Raw genomic sequence first — 20,425 nt, forward strand, 5'->3', positions numbered from 1 at the left:
CCTGGAAGGTCATTCGGTGGACGTCTAGCGACGATATTTAGACCTGTGGAGAATGTATTGTGGGAAATAAAAAATATATTTTTTAAGGAACTTATATTTCATCTTATATCAAATTACAATTATTGGATATTACAGTATTTACATTAAATTACAATACACTTCTCCAAGAAATTAACGCACCACCTTAAATATGGGGTATATTTGATGTCTCGTATTTCCTAAACCTGTTGTCCCATCTAAGTGATGTTTTTATAATATTATAGCCTAGGCTATAGGTTACCTCCTTAAGCTTGTCATGCTGTAATATATGTATATTATATCATATCGCTCTCTATAGTAATGTGATATAATATATATTACAGTATAGCTCCCTGTGCATGACAAGCATAAGGAGGTAACATATTCTAGGGCCTAGGCTAGAATATTATAAAAAAAATCACTTAGATGCAACAACAGGTTTAGGAAATTCGAGACATCAAAAATGCCCAATTTTTAAGGTGGTGCGTAATGGGCTGTATATACAGGGTGTAACAAAAATACAGGTCATAAATTAAATCACATTATTCTGGGACCAAAAATAGTTCAAATGAACCTAACTTACCTTGTACAAATATGCACATAAAAAGTTACAGCCCTTTGAAATTACAAAATGAAAATGGATTTTTTCGATTATATCGAAAACTATTAGCGATTTTTTATTGAAAATGGACATGTGACATGTGGCATTATTATGGCAGGAATATCTTAAAGAAAAATTATGGTGAAATTTGTGCACCCCATAAAAATTTTATGGGGGTTTTGATCCCTTAAATCCTCCCAAACTTTTGTGTATGTTCCAATTCAATTTTATTATTGTGGTACCATTAGTTAAATTCAATATTTTTGTTTCTTAGTATTTTTCAGATAAGGCAGTTTTTATCGAGTTGCGACTTCTTTTTTAATATGTCCACGTAAAAATTTTATGGGGGTTTTGTTCCTTTAAACCCCCCAAATGTTGTATGTTCCAATTAAACTATTACTGAGGTACCATTAGTTAAACAGAGTGTTTTCAAAACTTTTTTGCCTCTTTGTATTTTTTCGATAAGGCACGTTTTATCGAGTCTGGCTTCTTTTTTAATATGGTTCAAAATATACCTAAAAATGTAAAGCATAAATAAGTTTGCATATTATTACCAAGTCTCCATAATCGTACTTAACCATATACAAATATGTGGTGGATTTGACAAATATTCACAATATTTCGATAAAAATTGACTTTTCGAAAAAGCAATAAGAGGCAAAAAAGTTTTTAAAACGTTGTTTAAATGGTAGGTACTACAATAATAATTAAATTGAAACGTGCACAAAAGCACATTGTTTTCGATACATTGGAAAAAATCACTTTTCATTTTGTAACTTCAAATGAGTGATAAAGGCACAGAGACTTAGATCACGAGGTCACATTGAAAGGATGCCAAAAACGAGGACTCCGAAAAGGGTACTAAACTACACTATAGCTTCAAGAAAGAGAAGAGGAAGACCGGAAAATAGATGGAAGCAAGAGGTCGAAAAAGATTTGGAAAGAATGGTGTTACAGGGTCAGAAAAGAAAAATGAATAAGAGGAAGGAATGGAGAAAAATCACATATCAAGCCAGAGAAGATCTCAGTACATAAAGAAACGTGAAAATGAAGAAAAAACAAACTTTTCAAGCCATGGGCCTCTAAGGCCCTTGGTGCTATTAATATATAACTTCAAAGGGCTGTAACTTTTCTTTTGTGCACATTTGTACTAAGGTAAGTTAGGTCCAATCAAACTATTTTTGGTCCCAGGATATGTGATTAAATTTATGACCTGTATTTTTGTTACACCCTGTATATATATAAAGGTTATATTTGGTTCTTGGGACATCAAAGTATATTTTTTAGACATTCCCTGGATATAGTCACTGATGTGACATACCTCCGATTTGTTTTTTCATGAGTTTTGTAAGAGAGACTAAAAACTTTTTTATGGTTACCTCCTGTTTTCATATATTTTTTGACATGTTTTGTAGTAAATTCAACTATCTATTTACTACAAGACATGTCAAAATTTACATGTGAAAGCAGGAGATGATCCTAAAAATGGTTTTTCGTCTCCTACAAAATTCATGAAAAATCAGATAGGAGAATTTGTACATTACAATTCTCTGATGTTTGGGAAAAAGGGCTTAAGTCAGAAATGCACATCGATAATGTTTTGATGATTTCTGGACCAGAAAAATCGGCTCTTTTTATTGGTACATACAGTTTACGTCTACAACAGTTTTTTGCTGGTCCAGAAATCATCAAAACATTAGCAATGTGCAATTCTGACTTACGCCCTTTTTGCCAAACATAAAAAAAGCAATCTGGTCATAACTGACCAATGAGCAATTTTAATTTAACCTAAAATGAAGAGCTTACCCGATAGCGTCTCTTATCTAATCTAACAAGATCGTGCACTATTCTAACATACACAGCCACATCACGCACTATGCTCTGCTTTTCACTATCACCTATCACTCAAACTAGTTCAAAAGGCTTTGTCCTCTTCAATCTTCTAGTTTGCCCAGTAGTATCGAGGAGGATTTCCTCAATATTCTTGTACTTATTTAAGTTGTTTGTCGGGATTCCTGCTATCTTCTTGATGATTATATCCAGGTTCCATTCCTAGGTATTAATATTTGTTTATAAAGTAATAACTTATTATGCATGGACAATGTTGTTTCTTCCAATTAGCCAATACACTTTTTATATCTTTGTTTTGGTTATATCTGGTTTTTTGTAGACCACTTTCAGCTGATTCTAAAAAAAATTAAAATGAACGGTAATTTTTCTATTCTTTACAATTAAAAATCAAAATATTTACAGGTAATACATGCATAAATGATTCGTTTCATAAAGAAAATTGAAAACGGATTTTATAATACTTACATAATTGTTTAAGAGATCCAGCCATAGCCAAAACTAGCATACTAAACAGTACAGTTGAGTACAGCAAAAAAAGCCACTAATTTCCATTTTTCACCCCCTTATCGATGCATTTTTTTCCAATCAAAATTTTTACTAAATTTTTAGGTTATCTTATGATGAAAACGAAATAATTGATGACTTGATGACCAATGACCACGCGACGCTACATAGATACTCGCGCGGCAAATTTGAAAATGAACGCAAATTGAATAGTAAATGGCCTCTCTTTAGAGTATGGAAAATTTTACCCCTCCAGGAGGACATTGTACTCTTTTCATAGAATATCTTGTGGTAACTTTCCAGCCATAATTTAATCAGATGTTCACGGAATAGAACTTTGATAGTAGAATTCCTGGAATGTTTTGTTGTTAGGGGAAACTTTTATTTTATTTATTCTTGAATATTTCCTGTTGTTAAACATTGTAACCAATAATTTACAAATAAGATTTTCATTACATTACATGAAATCAAAACATGTTTTGGATATTAAACTATATAGTTTTATAATTGTAATAATTTAATATACAATTTTGAATTAAGATTTAATCTTTCGATCTAATCGATTTAAACTACAGTAAAACTTGTGTTACCGGCCCCCTGCCAACACCGGCCACCTGTACTAACGGCCAGTTTAAAAATTCCCCACACTAATTACAGTAAAACCTGTCAGTAACGGCCGCTAAAAATGAAAAAGCTATTGGCCGATATAGAAAGGTGACCGGTATTGCCAGTTTTTGTAGTCTAGATATAATTGGTTTGGGGAATTTTTAAACTGGCCGTTAGTACAGGTGGCCAGTAACACAGGTTGTACTGTATATCTAGGCTACAAAAACTGGCAATAACGACCACTTTTCTATATCGGCCAATAGTTCTTTCATTTTAGTGGCCGTTAGTGACAGGTTTGACTGTATTTCATTAACGTAAAGTTAACGCAAGTTAATATTTTATTGAATTATTTTGCTATTTGATCTCGTAATGGGTATAATGTGTCCAATATAAGCGTTCATAAAACGTCCGTATTTCGTCCAGTATGGACGTCCAAAGTCGGACGTCCAAAGGACGTCCATATTTATTCCGTCCGAAGGACGTCCATATTTATTCCTTCCGAAGGACGTCCAACATGGGACGTCCGTTTATAGTCCATGGACGTTAGGACCAAAAATGGACCTATTTTGGACGTCCAAATGACGTCGTGTGCTATTAGGGAATTGTCCGTATTTCGTCCAGTATATATACGTCCATATTTGTTCCATCCGAAGGACGTCCAACGTCGGACGTCCATTTTTATTCCGTCCGAAGAATGTCCAACGTCGGACGTCCAAAGGACGTCCATTTTTATTCCGTCCGAAGGACGTCCAACGTCGGACGTCCAAAGGACGTCCATATTTATTCCTTCCGAAGGACGTCCAACGTCGGACGTCCAAAGGACGTCCATTTTTATTCCGTCCGAAGGACGTCCAACGTCGGACGTCCAAAGGACGTCCATATTTATTCCTTCCGAAGGACGTCCAACATGGGACGTCCAAAGGACGTCCATTTATAGTCCATGGACGTTAGGACCAAAAATGGACCTATTTTGGACGTCCATTGGACGTCGTGTGCTATTAGGGAGAGATCCGAGAGAGAGGTTTAGACGAAGACCTTTGGGAAGATAGAGATGCATGGAGATTGGGCATCGGAAGACGTCGGAGGACGTTTTAAACCGTTTAATATATATATATATATATATATATATATATATATATATATATATATATATATATATATATATATATATATATATATGCTTTCTGTTGTTTTCCGGGTTTGACTCCGCGTTGAATAATTTTGGTTTTGATAAAAACCATTATTTTGACGACGTTTCGGCAAGATCTCACTTGCCATTGTCAAGTCAGGTAGTTCCGCTTCTCGCTGCTGCTTGAAGTAAACGCAGCAGCGAGAAGCGGAACTACCTGACTTGACAATGGCAAGTGAGATCTTGCCGAAACGTCGTCAAAATAATGGTTTTTATCAAAACCAAAATTATTCAACGCGGAGTCAAACCCGGAAAACAACAGAAAGCACATATAGCTCCCGCGGAAACTTCAAGTGTAACATATATATATATATATATATATATATATATATATATATATATATATATATATATATATATATATATATATATATATATATATATATATATATGTATATATATATTATAAACATCACGTAAAGTCACATTCTAATGTTTTGACAGTTCTCTTACGTCAAAAATTTTGACCTACGTAATATCGCTTTTGTAGTAAAAATACTATATTCTCCTTTTCATGAACATTTTTCAGTGCGTCACAAATTATAGAAAAAAAGGTAAGTCCGTGATAATACACATTTATGACATTTATTCTAACGTGACATTTTAGTTAAATCTGACAGTTGTCAAATTTTATTTTCAATTTGGAATAAAACCAAATCAATTGTGTCTATTACATTTATAAAATGGTATTTTCTTTCATTTGTATAGTCTTATAAATTGTACAGATTATATTGATAATAGTATTATTTTATTTAATAAATAATTCTTTTTTGATTATGGCGCCATCTATCGACAACTAGAATAATCACCAAACTAGAATAATTACCAAAGTATTCACAGACGTGCCTTTTTTCTGTCACATACAATTTAATGCGTTAGAGAGAAATCGAAAAACTGTGACGCACTGAAAGATGATCATGAGAAAAAGAATACCACTGTATATGAGATTATTTGGCCGTGATTTGGCCGCGTCCGTAATACAGGGTGTCCCAAAAGTAGTGGAACGGTCGAATATTTCGCGAACTAAACATCGGATCGAAAAACTGAAAAATACGTTTTCAATCATTTTCAAAAATCTATCCAATGATATCAAACACCAACCCCCACTACACCCCCTGGAGGTGGGGTGGAGGGTAACTTTAAAATCTCAAATGGAAACCCCTAGTTTTTCTTGCAGATTTGGATTCGTTACATAAAAGTAAGCAACTTTTATTCAAGACATTTTTTCGAACTGTGGACAGATGGCGCTATAATTGAGAAAAACGATTTATCCTGATACCATAGGTAAATTATAGAAACGGTCTAATATCTCGAGAAATACACTTCCCAATGAGAAACCAAAAAAAGGCTTTTAATACTTTTCGAAAACCTATCGAATAACACTAAACACGACCCTCCAACCCACCCCCTTGAGGTGGGGTGGGGGGTAACTTTAAAATCTTAAATAGCAACCCCCACTTTTTATTACAGATTCGGATTCGTCATGAAAAATTAAGCAACATTTATTCGAAACATTTTTTAGAATTGTTGATAGATGGCGCTTTAATTGGAAAAATACGATTTATTAGCGCCATCTATCAGCAATTTTAAAAAATATTTCGAATAAATGTTGCTTAATTTTTCATGACGAATTCGAATCTGCAATAAAAGGTGGGGGTTGCCATTTAAGATTTTAAATTTACCCCCCACCCCGTCTCCAGGGGGTGGGTTGGAGGGTCTTTTTTGGTGTTTATCGATAGGTTTTCGAAAAATATTAAAAACCTGTTTTTTGGTTTCTCATTTGGAAGTGTATTTCTCGAGATATTAGACCGTTTCTATAATTTACCTATGGTATCAGGATAAATCGTTTTTCCCAATTATAGCGCCATCTATCCACAGTTCGAAAAAATGTCTTGAATAAAAGTTGCTTACTTTTACGTAACGAATCCAAATCTGCAAGAAAAACTAGGGGTTTCCATTTGAGATTTTAAAGTTACCCCCCACCCCACCTCCAGGGGGTGTAGTGGGGGTTGGTGTTTGGTGTCATTGGATAGATTTTTGAAAATGATTGAACACGTATTTTTCAGTTTTTCGATCCGATGTTTAGTTCGCGAAATATTCGACCGTTCCACTACTTTTGGGACACCCTATATAAAGGTGACCGTAGCATAGGCGTAACCAGGATGATCCTAAGGGGGGGGTTACAACTACCTGAAAGGGGGGGGTTACAACTACTGGAAGGTCTCTGAGGGCTATGGTGTTAAGCGTATAGAGCTCAAAGTACATCCCAATGGGGGGGTTACAACCCCCAAAACCCCCCCTGGTTACGCCTATGGACCGTAGAAACCAGTTCATAAATAAGGGAATCTACATTACCTAATTAGTTTGGAGAATTTTTAAACTGGTTTTACTGTATTATAAATGGCTTAAAAAATCTACTGATTGCTACGGATTTTTTGAAAGCAAAACTACTGAAGAAATCAATACTGACCTGGCAACCCTGCTGTCTCGAGTGTGTCCTAACCTAACCCTAATCTTTCGTCTTTTTCCCTTTTTCCTCTTTATTCTTTATGATTTTTTTTGTGGAAGTGGAAACAAAAGTGTAATTTGCAAATAAAATCAAATTTAATAACATGGAAATAAAACAAGAAGATAGTGAGAAAACTTGTAAAATAGAAATAGTGAATGAGATGTTGAATGGTCCTCTGGATGGCTTCAAAGTGGAAATTAAGGAAGAACCCAAGAGAGAACCCGCATATGAGTCATTTGATTATTTAGACTTAAATGAAGTCCCCATAAAGACTGAAATAGACCAAGATGAATGTAAATTCAAACAATTTCAAGAACAGCAACTAAAAAATGAAGAAAGTAAGTCAATAACATTTAATTCTTATAATATCCAGTGGCGCACCATGAATTTTCCTACTGGGGGAGAGGGTTGGCTTCAGCACCGAAATTTTTAACGTGAATACTTCATATCACTTCGGTGACCTGACACAGAGGGTAATTTGCGAGCGTCATTTTGCAGTGGAACAAGTAGACAAAAACTTATTAAGAAAAAATGCTGTTCTAAAATATAAAATTTACACAGTTTTACCAACTGATATAGTTGAGATATCTTTAGAAACATTTATACGTTTGCCTAAAGCGCTTTGGGTGCATTCAGTGGTGAGTGATCAATTTACGATACTGATACATCAAACGAAATGCTCTTTATATTCCGCTACATTTTCTGCTCCAATTTGTCAAATATTTTATTTAGCTGTCAAGAACTTGCTTGCTTGGTTATTGGCCTTGCTTTATGCAATTTGGCCAGCTCAATCAGGTTGGCGGTCACAACATTGAGTGGCTCATGACCGTGTCGGGCCCACTGAATATGTCTACTTCTTGATTTTTTGAAGTACATTGGCTATGGTGATAACTTTGACTAAATATTTACTTTTTGTACAAGGTATAATAACAAACACAATCTATTAGTAATAAGCATGAATTAGAACAATGAATGCAGCGGAAGAAACCTACGTTGAGTTGAAACAGAGTGCAGAAGCAGTAGGGCTAGCAATAAATACAAATAAAACAAAACTACTCATACAAACCAGATCAAATAGACCTGCGCAACAACACTTTATTGACGATATAGAACATGTGAATAGATTCACGTACCTAGGAATGGATCTGGTCGCAAGCAATGAAGAAGAACCGGAAATAAATAGAAGGTGTGCTGGCAAATAAAGCCTATTTCGCGATGGGCCACAAATTCAAACCGCAAGACTTACACTGAAAAACAAAACTCCGAATCTATAATGCAATAATCAGGCCCATAGTAAGTTATGGCTGTGAAACATGGGTGGTGACACAGAAATCTGCCAATGCATTAGAACAAATATTACGTAGGATACTGGGCCCAATAAGTGTAAATAACAACTGGTGAATTAGGTATAATAGAGAAATATACAAGCAATATAGCGAACCAACTCTAGCACAATACACTAAACTACAGAGATTACGGTGGGCAGGGCACGTGGTCCACATGTATGAGAATAGAATCCCCAGAAAATTGCTAAATGCAAGAATGCAGGGAAAAAGACCTGTTGGAAGACCTAAAAAGAGATGGGAAGACGAAGTCGATGAGGATGCCAGGAACTTCCTGGGTAAATCGAAATGATTGGAGAAGTTTGTTGAAGGAGGCCAAGGCTCGATTTGGGCTGTAGTGCCATTGGATGGATGGATGAATTAGAAATAAGTTGTAGCTAGTTGAGCATTACAATTTTATTCTGTTTATGCTAAGAAACTTCATAATTGCTCTGATTGATTCTTCATCTACGTTATGTAAAATTGAATATATTGTTATCGGGGTTGGAAGTCCTTTATTGGCGAAAAAATTGTAGATATCCCAGTTTGGAATGGAGTTAATAGGGCATTCAAAAAATATGTGATTAAGATTTTCTATGGACCCACATTCGCAATAGGGATTGTCTGTCAGGTTCATCCTATGCAAGTTTTCTTTTGTTAGACAGTGCCCTGTACGTAATCTAATAATTGTAGTGATGTGTCTTTGATCTATGAATGGAAGAATGTCAAACCATTTATTTTTAGGAAAGGTAGGTTGTACTTTTCGGTATTGATAGTCTTTGATTCTGATTAGGTTGTTCCATTTATTTCTGAAATCATCATACACTTTAGATTTAATGTCAGTATATATGTCTTGGACATCGAGGGGCATGGCCATTGGTATGTTCAAATTTCTTCCTATATTAGCTAGAGTGTCAGCTTCTTCGTTATCCGGGATATTTGAATGTCCTGGTATCCCTGCTAATCTGATGTCAAAGCCATTTTCAGTTGCATGTACTTATAGAGTCTTTTTGTTTCAATAGCCAAAACTCTGATATATTTTTGACTGCACAACTGCTGATTTTTTCAATTGCACTGCTGGAATCCGAAAAAATAATTATTCTGAATAAGTTTTCCTAAGTGCTAATTTAATTGCCTCATAGATTCCTATAATCTCCGCCTTACATATGGAGAGGTGATTTGGTAACTTTGAGCTGTATTTGATGTTGATATCTGGTATACTGATTCCAAACCCTGTTGTAAGATCTTTCTTCAATGCATCAGTGAATATAAAGGTATGGGTTGCTTTATATTTTTTTGTGTTTATAAAAAATTGTTCTTTGATCATGGGATCATTTTTTTTAGATTCAATGGGACTGTCTTCACTATACTACACAGTGTATTATAAGGGGTTTTTCCTAAAAATCCTTAAAAAGCAGTTGTAAAATCCGAATTTTTTTTATAAAACGTGTTTGTTTACGTATATGTGGATATTTTTGAGAGGTTGCTGAACCTGAATAAAATTTCGATAATTTAAATTATAAAATGGCAGATCCAAAATGGCGGATAACTTAAAAAATAGTTGTAAAATCATAATTTCTTTACAAAATGTATTTATTTCTACATATATTTATTTTTGAGAGCTTTGATAAACCTAACTTAAACGTTAACATTATAAACTGTAAAATGGCGGATCCAAAATACGGATTTTCTAAAAAAAACATAAAAAAGAACATTTTTCTTAAACATTTATTGTCTTTATTTTCAACAGGTTGTTGAATCTGAATTAAAGATTAAAAATTTAAATTTCAAAATGGTGGATCCAAAATGGCGGATATTTAAATGAAAAACAAGTAGAATCCAATCAAAAAAATATGGAATTTCATAATATTAAAAATTAAAATGTATTAGAAAGAAAGAACAAATTATTCAAAATCTCTTTAATATTTAAAAAATTGTTGCAATGGGATCATAAATAAAAAAGTTATTCTTAGTAAAAAGCTCTGCATATTCTTAAAGTTTAAATGCAATCAATCATAAAATATCAATTTTTATCAATTTTGTACAAGATATTATGTCAATAAATAAAAATTTCAGTTAGGAGTAAAATACCTATATTTTTCATAATACGGAAAATTGTTATTATGGAAAGTTGTTCAGAATTAAAAACGATGTGTCAATATGCAATTACACTTTTATGCAATTTTTTTACATAATACCTCGTATAATATTGATAAAATATAATATTTTATATTTGCATATTACGTGTTAGACCATGCACAGCTATTTATGATGAATAACTTTCTTCATAAAATTAATAATAAATCAGTTATCATAAATAATAAGTGAAAATTTAATGATGTTTGGTATAATTAATTTGAAACAATATTAAAAAAAAACAAATTTTCGATTAGAAGGATATAATTACATATTGGAACATAGTTTTTAATTCCAAACAACTTTTCTTTATAAAAAATTTCGATATTGTGAAATATAAAGGTACTTTACTCTTGAGTGAAATTCATATTTTTTGACATACCTCGTACAAAATTAACAAAATTTGATATTTGATGGTTGCATCTTATGTTATATACGATGCAGAGTATTTTATAAAGAAATAACTTTTTTTCGTAAAACTGAAATTAAAAAAGTTATCAATAGGTTCCAAGTTATGCAGACATACTGTATGAGAACTAAAAAAAAATTTTTTTGTTGATTATTTATTATTGTTGAAGCTTATTATTAAATATATTTTAGGTAAGTTTTACAGAAAAAAGTTTTGATTACTCTGTATATACATTTTTTCAGCTGGTAATTTTCGGTTTTTGTATTACATTTTTGTTATCTTTCTTAGTTTTCTCAAAAAGAAATTCTTTATTTCATTTTTAAACTAAAATAATTCGGTGTTTTTTAAAGATTACATCCTAAGCTTTAAAAAAATATCAAAAAAATTGTATTAGATTTATTCAAACTTGAGTAATGCCGTCTTAAAGTGGTGGGAATTCTGTAAAACTACGAAGTTTTCAAAAATTACATTTTTTGAGACAGCATATTATTTGAATTAAATTTTTGAGATTTTTTTTTAATGAAACATAGTACGATGATTGAGAGGTAAGTTGTGCAAATTTGAGAGCTTTGTAAGTAAAATTGTATTAGTTACACATTTTTAAATCATTTTTAAACAAAATTCATGTAAGTCTCACTTTCCGCCCACACCGTACTTATGTCCATACATTTTAATTCTTTTTATTACAACCATAAGATAGCTTATTTCATCTTCTTTCATGTCCAATTTGTAAAATTTCTTTTGATCCATTAGTTAAAGAATTACATTAAAAAAACTCAACCATGCACTTCTTCCAACGCTAGTTTACAGTGCGCCAATGTGTGTGAAAAGGGTGACTTTGGCGTTATAAATAAAAAATTACAGAAGCTAGAGAGTTGATTTTAGAAAAATTAGTGGTTTTTTAGCATAGTTATTAATATTATACATAGTTCCATTTTTTATATTTGTTATATTTTTAATTTTTAATAACATTCACTGCAATTCTTTTTGTTAATGCCGCTTTTTTAGACATTTATAACATCGTTGACTAAAATCTCAAACTGCGTCCCTGATGATGTTAACGACTGTTAACGAAATATTGGAATCGTAAAAAAAATACACTTTATATAAGATTTTTTTTGTAAAATTTTCTGAATTTTTTAATGGTCAAGAAGTCAGTTTTTTTCTAAAAATTATATTTTCGGAGTTATTTAAAAAAACATCTAACTTCGCTGTTCATTTGTTTAATAAAAAATGAAGCACCCACTTCTCGAGTAGAACTTTTGATATGTTGTTTATTAAACATTTCTTAATGAAATTACAAAAAGTTTTATCTTGTTTGATTTTTTCTGAAGTGAAAATCTAAATGCACTCCCTCTATTATAATTAATTTGAAGTCCATTAATTTGGATAACAGGTGGGGTGTTTCTCCTGTGTCCCTTTGTGAACCATATTTCCTCACACTTTTGCAGTGAAAGGGATAACCCATGGCCTATTAGGAATTCTTGTATATTATTAAGTGCTATGTTGATGTTTTGTCCCATATATTCTACATTTACGCCTTTTATGAAGACAACTAGGTCATCTGCATATCCCATTATTTTACATCTCCCCAAGGATTATTAAACAAATCAACTATAGGTATATATGTTAAATAGAATTGTGCTTAAGGGTGAACCTTGGGGTCTAGGACGTTTCATCGCCGCCAGTTCATCACCGCCGTTTCGATGCCGCCAGTTCATCGCCGGCCGATTCATCGCCGGCCGTTTCGATGCCGCCGGTTCATCGCCAGTCAGTTAATCACTAACTGATATATTTCCGAATTTTCGACCAATTTTCGACAGTTACATTTATTATTTATTTTTAGTATTAATTAGGAATTCTAGGAAAAGCGAGATATGTCCATTCCCGTTGCCATACTTAATCTTTTAATAGACTTTTAAACTTTTATAATATAAAATATAATTTAACACTACAAATTTAATACTGTTTAGTATCAAATTTAGGGGAAGTAGAAATAGAACAATAAATTAATATAATAATATTTTTTATCTATTTATTTGTCATAAGTTTTGAACTGAATTTAACGTCGTGTCGTGTCATTTCCCATAATACAAGATCAACTGACTAACTGGCGATGAAACGGCCGGCGATGAAATGGACTGGCGATGAACCGGCGGCATCGAAACTGCGGCGATGAACCGGCGGCGATGAAACGTTCCATTCCGGAACCTTGTGGAAGGCCCTTGGTTGCAGTTATTGGCCCAATGAAAGATCCATCATTGCCTCTGGTATATATCAGTCTATTTTGAATTAATTTGTGAATTACATTGTTCAGGTCTATTGGGACCGTGCAAGTTCGGCAAAGCGACCTCTATTTCTACGCTCTGTACTTTTATTCGCACTTTTAATTATATTGGCCAATTATATTAGTCCTGGTTGCTGGATAATTGTCAAGGCCATAGTCCAAAAAAATAATAAGAAGAAAAAATAAGATGCAGGTTATGTTATGCAAACGTAAACAATTGTATGTAGTAAATAAAATTAGTTATTAAAATGCAGTACTGCAAGCAAAATACAATTAATTAAATTTACCTTTATATAATAATTGCATATCATATCAACATTGTGGAGCAATATATAATTTTTCTGCTTCAATGACAGAAGGTGTGAAATATACGTCAATTTGACAATTTCAATTGACAATATGAATTATTTAAGATAGTTGCAATATTTCTCCGCGACTCGCGCACGGTCGTTTCTCGTTTCCCTTCCAAGTACTTGCACACCGCGAATAGGAATTTGAATGTTGTTAATTTTCTGATATAATTTGTAAATATTGAAATTATCGTATGCTGATTTTATATCCGGGAAAACGGCTATTACTGATTCTGATAGTGTAAAGGCATTATATACATAAGTTGACAAGTATGCAATGTTGTCATTTATTCATTTCCCTTTACGAAAACCTGTTTGGCTTTTGCAGAAAAGGTTTTTGTTTTCAAGAGTGTGGTCCAAACGATTTTTGATGATGATTTCCATAGTTTTAGCTACGCATGAGGAGAGTATAATTGGTCTAAAACTCTCAGGTGACGTGGGTTGTTTGTTTGGCTTTAAGATTGGTATGATGTTGAAGTTTTTCCAATCCTGTGGCAGCTGCCCACCTTTCAATATATTATTAAATATGTTTATTAGTAAATGCTTCATTCTAAAAGGAAGGTTTTTAATCATTAGATAGGATATGTCATCCATACCTGGGGCTGATGATTTTTTATTGTTTATGGCCCAATTAAATTCATGAATGTTGAAAGGGGGACTGGTGTTATCTTCATTTATTTGCAATATTTCGAAGTTTGGGTCAATGTCCACTGAAGACATTTTATTTAGAATGTCTTGCTTGAGATGGTCTGATGCATAATTTTGACGTTTTGTTTTATTGTTTGTATTTGAGAATTTTTTAATTTTTTGCCAGACGTAACTACTGTTGGTTGCTCTATTTAGTGATGCACAAAAAGTTTTGAATTTTTCTTTTTTCTTGTTGTTAAGCCTCTTCCTTGTTTGTGCTGTTATTCTTTTTACATTAATGTAGTTTTCTAGGGGCATTGTTGAATTTTTCTATAGAGGCTTTTCTTTCTCTTATCCATTCTGAACATTCCTCGTCCCACCATGGATTTCTTGTCTTCTGAGTTGTCCCACAGTTTTCATATGGTATAGCATTTTCAGCTGCCTTGTTGATAATATTACTCCAAACATTGTAGGTGACTACATCCTGCGCCTCAAGTTGATTCACTATGTTATTGTAAAATAGTTCCCAGTTTGCTTTATTAAAATTTCTTGTTTTGTAAGTGCCGAGATGGATGTTTGAAAAGCTGTTGTTGTTTTTCATGTTCACTTCTAGGACTGTAGGAAAGTGATTGCTATTACTGCAGTCTGAAAGGGTATACAAGGCTAGATCACTATGTACTATTGTTAAGTCTACTGCACTCAAGTGATTATTGGGATTTTGAAGGAGAGTTGGGGATCCGTCATTCATTATCACCATGTCATTGTCCATTATGAACTCAGAAATAATTTTCCCACCTCTGTTGGTTGGGCATTTGTCCCAAATAGGATGGTGTGCATTAAGATCTCCCATTATATTGGTTTTGTTTGATGTGAGTTATTATATGTCAGACAACAGTTCATGAAGTATGTTCTTTTAGTTGTATTGGCTGTAAAATTTGTGTTTTTCTTTCTGAAGGTTCAATATATACCTCTGGATTATCTGCCATTGTTTTGTTTCCCCATACAAGTGGAAATTCAGCTTTATTAATATAGTACTCTCCTTTTACTTCATATTGCTTTTTCACTATTTTGTTTGCATCATAATATGTTATGTTTTCAAATGTCATAATTTCTATGATATTTTTTTGTCTATTATATTTCGGACATATTTTTGACGTGGACTTATGTTCTTGTTTACAGTAAAAGCACTTTGTAACGCATGTAAAATTTTGTATCTCTTCCGTGTGTTTTTCCTCTCCACAGTTAAAGCATTTTTCTTTACTTTTGCAATTATTTCTCGTATGACCAAAGCGAAGGCACTTGTAACATTGTGTTACAGGGGGCACATATCAGGAGCTTGGAGGAGTAAGGGCGAACTGCAAAAACGATGTTTCGGGAAAACTGAGTTGAAAGTTACAAACACGTTAGAATAGTAAGGGCGAACCAGTGATGCTACTAGATTATGCGGTTTATCGTCGCATTTCTACTATAGCGTGCGGTCTACCGAGGGATACGGTGTACAATGTTTATTATTACAATGCCGACAAAAAATCTTTACAAAGTGAATAAAACGTGTAAATCTTAGGAATTATTATTTTAATTTTATGGCTCGTTCCCAACTAAAATAGTAAACTGATATAATAAAGTATTAACTTTAATTTAAAATTAAAGTAAAATTACTATAATAATCCTTCTTATTTATGCCTTATATTCCCTTTGTAAAGATGGTTTTTGTGGGTGTCACGTTCTATCAGTACATGGGCTCATCACTACAATCTTTTCTCAGAAACGTGTTAAACAGAATAATAAAAGGCGCCTTTGTAAGCGGAAAGTTCATCGTCAAGTACTAATAAAAATTACAATATACAATAAATTTTATGCAAATTTAATTTCTCTACTATTATGCAAATTACACCCTAATCTTTTCCTATGGTATGGAAATCCTTCAGGTAAATCTTAAAAACTTAACGAGGATTTTGCAAGGTTTTTATGAAATAAAAAAAGAGGTTTAATACTTTTTATTCTATAAAAATAAACATCTCTAGTGTTTTTAATAAAATTCACAAATAAAGCTTCAATTGAATTCAATTTGATTTTCATCGTCTACAGTTGCTTCGTTTTATGTATCTCACTATCACCAATTAAAGCTACTAAGTAAGCTACAAAATTACAGAAACACCGGCGCGTTAACAGAGGAGAAGGGGCGAACCTTGAACGGAAACGCAACGAAAGCTTGTGGGTTCGCCCTTACTCTTCTAGACGATTATGCAGTTCAGTTTCTGACATGAATAGATTGGTATATTATTTCTTACGAAATTTTAGGAGTACGAAGGGCGAAAAATGCTGTTTTAATAAACAGACGCATTCTTTAAAAGTATGTGAGGAAGATGAGAGTATTTTTGAAATTACCATTTTTCAGGTTCGCCCTTACTCCTCCAAGCTCCTGATATACATTAACTAATCTTTCTAGTCCATAAAATCGTATGGATCGCGCTAGTCTGAACCCTCTAAAGGTAAGGAGCACTGTAGTTGTCGGTTCATATGATACATTGTCTTTCTGAATAGCCTTTCTGGTGAGACGTCTAGCATTTAGTCTTTCTACACCCTGATATGCTTTGCAGCATTTCAGTAGCTCATCTTCTTTAATGTCTATATCTATCTGTCGTACAATGCCTTTACGCGTAACAAAGTGTATGGTATGAAAATTTTATAGCCCTTTTCTATAATTTTCTTATTATTTACAAATTTGTTAGCAGATGTGGCATTTATGAATTCAATGCATACTCTGTTTAGACCTTTATTTTTAACCCCTTTTAGATCTGTTAAGCTCAAGTTAAAGATGTCCCTAGCTATTTTTATGTTGTTGACTTTACCAATGTTGAATCCCACTTTTTCAGTGGACTGTACACAAAAAATGGACCATTATCATACTGCGAGTATTTAATTGTTGGTGTTTTTGTCATATTATCATTTAATGTCGTTGTACCACCTATATCAGGTGGAATGTCAGGGGGGAGGACCCCCCGGTGTCACCCATAATGAGAAATTCAAATAATGAGCAAAAATTCAATAAAATTAAACTAAAGTCAAAAGATGAATCAATCAAAAGCAAATACAAAATCGATCAAAAGTAAAAACAATAGTTGTAAACAATGCTCAACTTACCAGAGTCACGTGCACAACAAGTTTTGTTAATTTTGGAGCAACTCGCGGCGAAAAGTCTTATCACCTCGAACGACAGTCACAAACTTGTCTATTTCAAATTTTCTTCCAAAAAATCAAACGTCAAACACAACAAAAATCATAAGAGATATTCGCTGCGAAAAGAAGCCGAGGCTAGTCAACCCATGGGACCTCGACTTCTTATCAGCAATAAATAAAAAATTAACAAAAAGTAACAACTGTTTTCAAATTAAATTAGGTTTGATAAGGTTTTTAGCAAAAAGTAAAAATTGACAACTATTCGCTATTTGACAACTACTCAAACTGAATTTCTAGGTTACATTTTGTCAAGAACTTAACCAAACTTTATTTTGTAATTTTGTCTACTCTAAACTCTAAAGAAAAAAGGGTAAAAATTTACAGAAAGGGTAGACCTTGTTTTTTTACGGACTTGCCTAAAAAGTGAAAAAAAGCTTAAATTTTACTGTTTTCTTTGGGAGAAACTAATAAAAGTGAGCAAAAATTAAAAAATCAAAAAATGTAATAATAACAAAAAAATTACATGAAAATGCTACCAAAGTATATAATAGGTTTGTTCCGACACGACCGAGAACCGTCACGAAACGGTAACGCTCCTGCGCAGTAAACAAAATCCGTTCCAACAAAAATATGATCGTCATCGGATCGTCCTTCCCACTGTTCCAACAAGAATTGTGATCTTTTAGTGACGGTTTCGTGATGATCATTTCAGTAATCGGGTTTTTCATTTGATTGTCATTTGTTTCGAGCTTCTGTCATGTGTGACATAATATTAATATATCTACGGCATACGTCTTTGGTTTTTATCATTGGATATACCAACAAAAATATACATATTGATAGATAAATCAGTTATCAGTCAGGTAACTGTTCCAACATTGGTTTCCAAATTACCGTCATGGGACGATAACTGGACGATACAATTACGAACATGCGCACAACAAACGGTACAAGTAGTTTCTTGACGGTTTCTGGACCGTCCAAAAGTTCATGTTGGAACAAACCTAATATGTCTTAATAAAAAAAGTAACTGAAACATAATAAATATAACTGATTTTTACAATTAAATTATGAAAAAATACGTAATATTGGTTAAAATAATCAAGTTTTTTAATATTTCCAAACAATATGGCGGACATGCGCAAAGAAGTCAAATTTTCGTCACCTTCGACAGTGTTGCCAGTTTTAACCTTTAAAAGATCTAAAAATTTAATGAAAATTACTTACGTTAAACAGGTGGATGCAATCTTAATAGCCTGGTGGACATAACGAGGCCGCTGCGGTAAAGAATCCATGCATCCTCTTCTTCTGATCAGGAAATCTGCCACAATCATGAATATTTTCTCTACCGGCAATCTACTAGCTTCCAAAAAGGTCCCTTTCCTTGCCGATATAGTAAAACCACACCGTTTTGGTGCTTTTTTACCTTTTGTGACAAGTCTATTACACTTAAATTTACTTTCGGCGTTAATTTTTATTTCTTTACCGTACTTACACACCATTTTGTCTCGTATCACACTATGCTCAACCATAAAACTCATCACTTCACCTTCTTTTAATGACAAAGCGTGGCTTTGTGTATATAGCAAGTCACACCCAAAATACGGCTTTATAAATTTTTATGATGCAATGCAAACTTACGAACAAACCAACAAGAAATTGTTTTAAAATACGTACTGCGTCGATCTTGCGATATACCAATTTCTAACAAATAGTTGCCAAATTTAGGGATTTGCATAAATATTCCAAATCAATCGTACGCTTAAATGGACAAAAATCCATGGTTTCATGTAAAAACAGTGGCGACGCGTGACTTTTTCTAAAGTGTTACCAAAACCAGAAGTATTTTATAAATATTTTTATATATACAGTGTTCCCATACATCAAAGTTTGTCCGACGACTAGACACCGTGAATTTTCAGCTTGCTATTAATCAACTTTTTTTGACCCGTGTTGAGCTGCCCCCCCCCCACTTGCAAAAATTAAAAAACAAATAGCCCTGATTTATGAGCTATTTATGAGCTCTCATATTCCGCAAACTAAAAATTTTGAGCTCGTTCCACTGAGCAGGAATTTAATACCCTAGTGGGGGGCTGAGTCAGCCCCCCCCCCACTACTTAAAAATAGGAATATTGAATCGGTTTTTGCGGCAGAATTACGAGCTATTTATGAGCTCTTGAAATTATATAGTTTCGATTTTTGAGCTCATCCCCTTCACCCCCAAACAACCCTTTAATTGATTTAACTTAAGAGAAAGATGCTGAGAAAACTTAAAATATATCGTATTGCGGATATAATTCCTATAGCTTATATACTCTAAGAATAAACTATTAAATCAAGGGCATTTCGATTATTGAGCTACAACCCCTTCGCAAGAAAACCACCCTATCTTCCCGGCTTAAGAGAAAGTTGTACTTAAAATGCGTTAAACTAATTATTTGGCGACTACATATCATTTAATAATTTATAAGCTTCCAAATTACGCGCATTTAGATCAGTAAATTGCAATTTATTTGGTATAGTGCAGTCACTGAAGGTAAAAACCAACGATTACCTTCAAGTTCGGTGAACCTTCATCGATTTTCACGAAAATTGGTCAGTGGTTAGAGGATACGTCAAGAAACAAAGGTGACATGGTACCACCTTGCGCCTTTACCCTGAGGGTGGATACCGCCCCTTCTCGTGGGTTAAAATTATTTTATAAAAAATAACTGCACAAATCAATAAAAGAACAAATTAAAAGCAAAATTTATTATATAAAGTTAATAAAAGAAGTCAATACTTTTTAAGTTATTAAAGATCAAAGATTTTAATTATTTATGAAAAAAATGCATGT

General features: G+C 33.2%; 1 protein-coding gene across 1 annotated transcript in view; it reads left to right on the forward strand.

Moving 5' to 3' along the window:
* The first annotated feature begins 6,926 nt into the window (after positions 1-6,926).
* The window catches only part of LOC114332682 (zinc finger protein 226-like), a 56,131-nt gene continuing 42,632 nt past the window's right edge, over positions 6,927-20,425 (forward strand). Inside the window, exon 1 of the mRNA XM_050646553.1 lies at positions 6,927-7,616. Within this exon, the coding sequence (XP_050502510.1) occupies positions 7,382-7,616 (235 nt within the window). The 5' untranslated portion in view covers positions 6,927-7,381. The remainder of the gene's footprint in view (positions 7,617-20,425) is intronic.

Source organism: Diabrotica virgifera, chromosome 1 (assembly GCF_917563875.1).
Source record: "Diabrotica virgifera virgifera chromosome 1, PGI_DIABVI_V3a".
Classification (NCBI taxonomy): Eukaryota; Metazoa; Arthropoda; class Insecta; order Coleoptera; family Chrysomelidae; genus Diabrotica; species Diabrotica virgifera.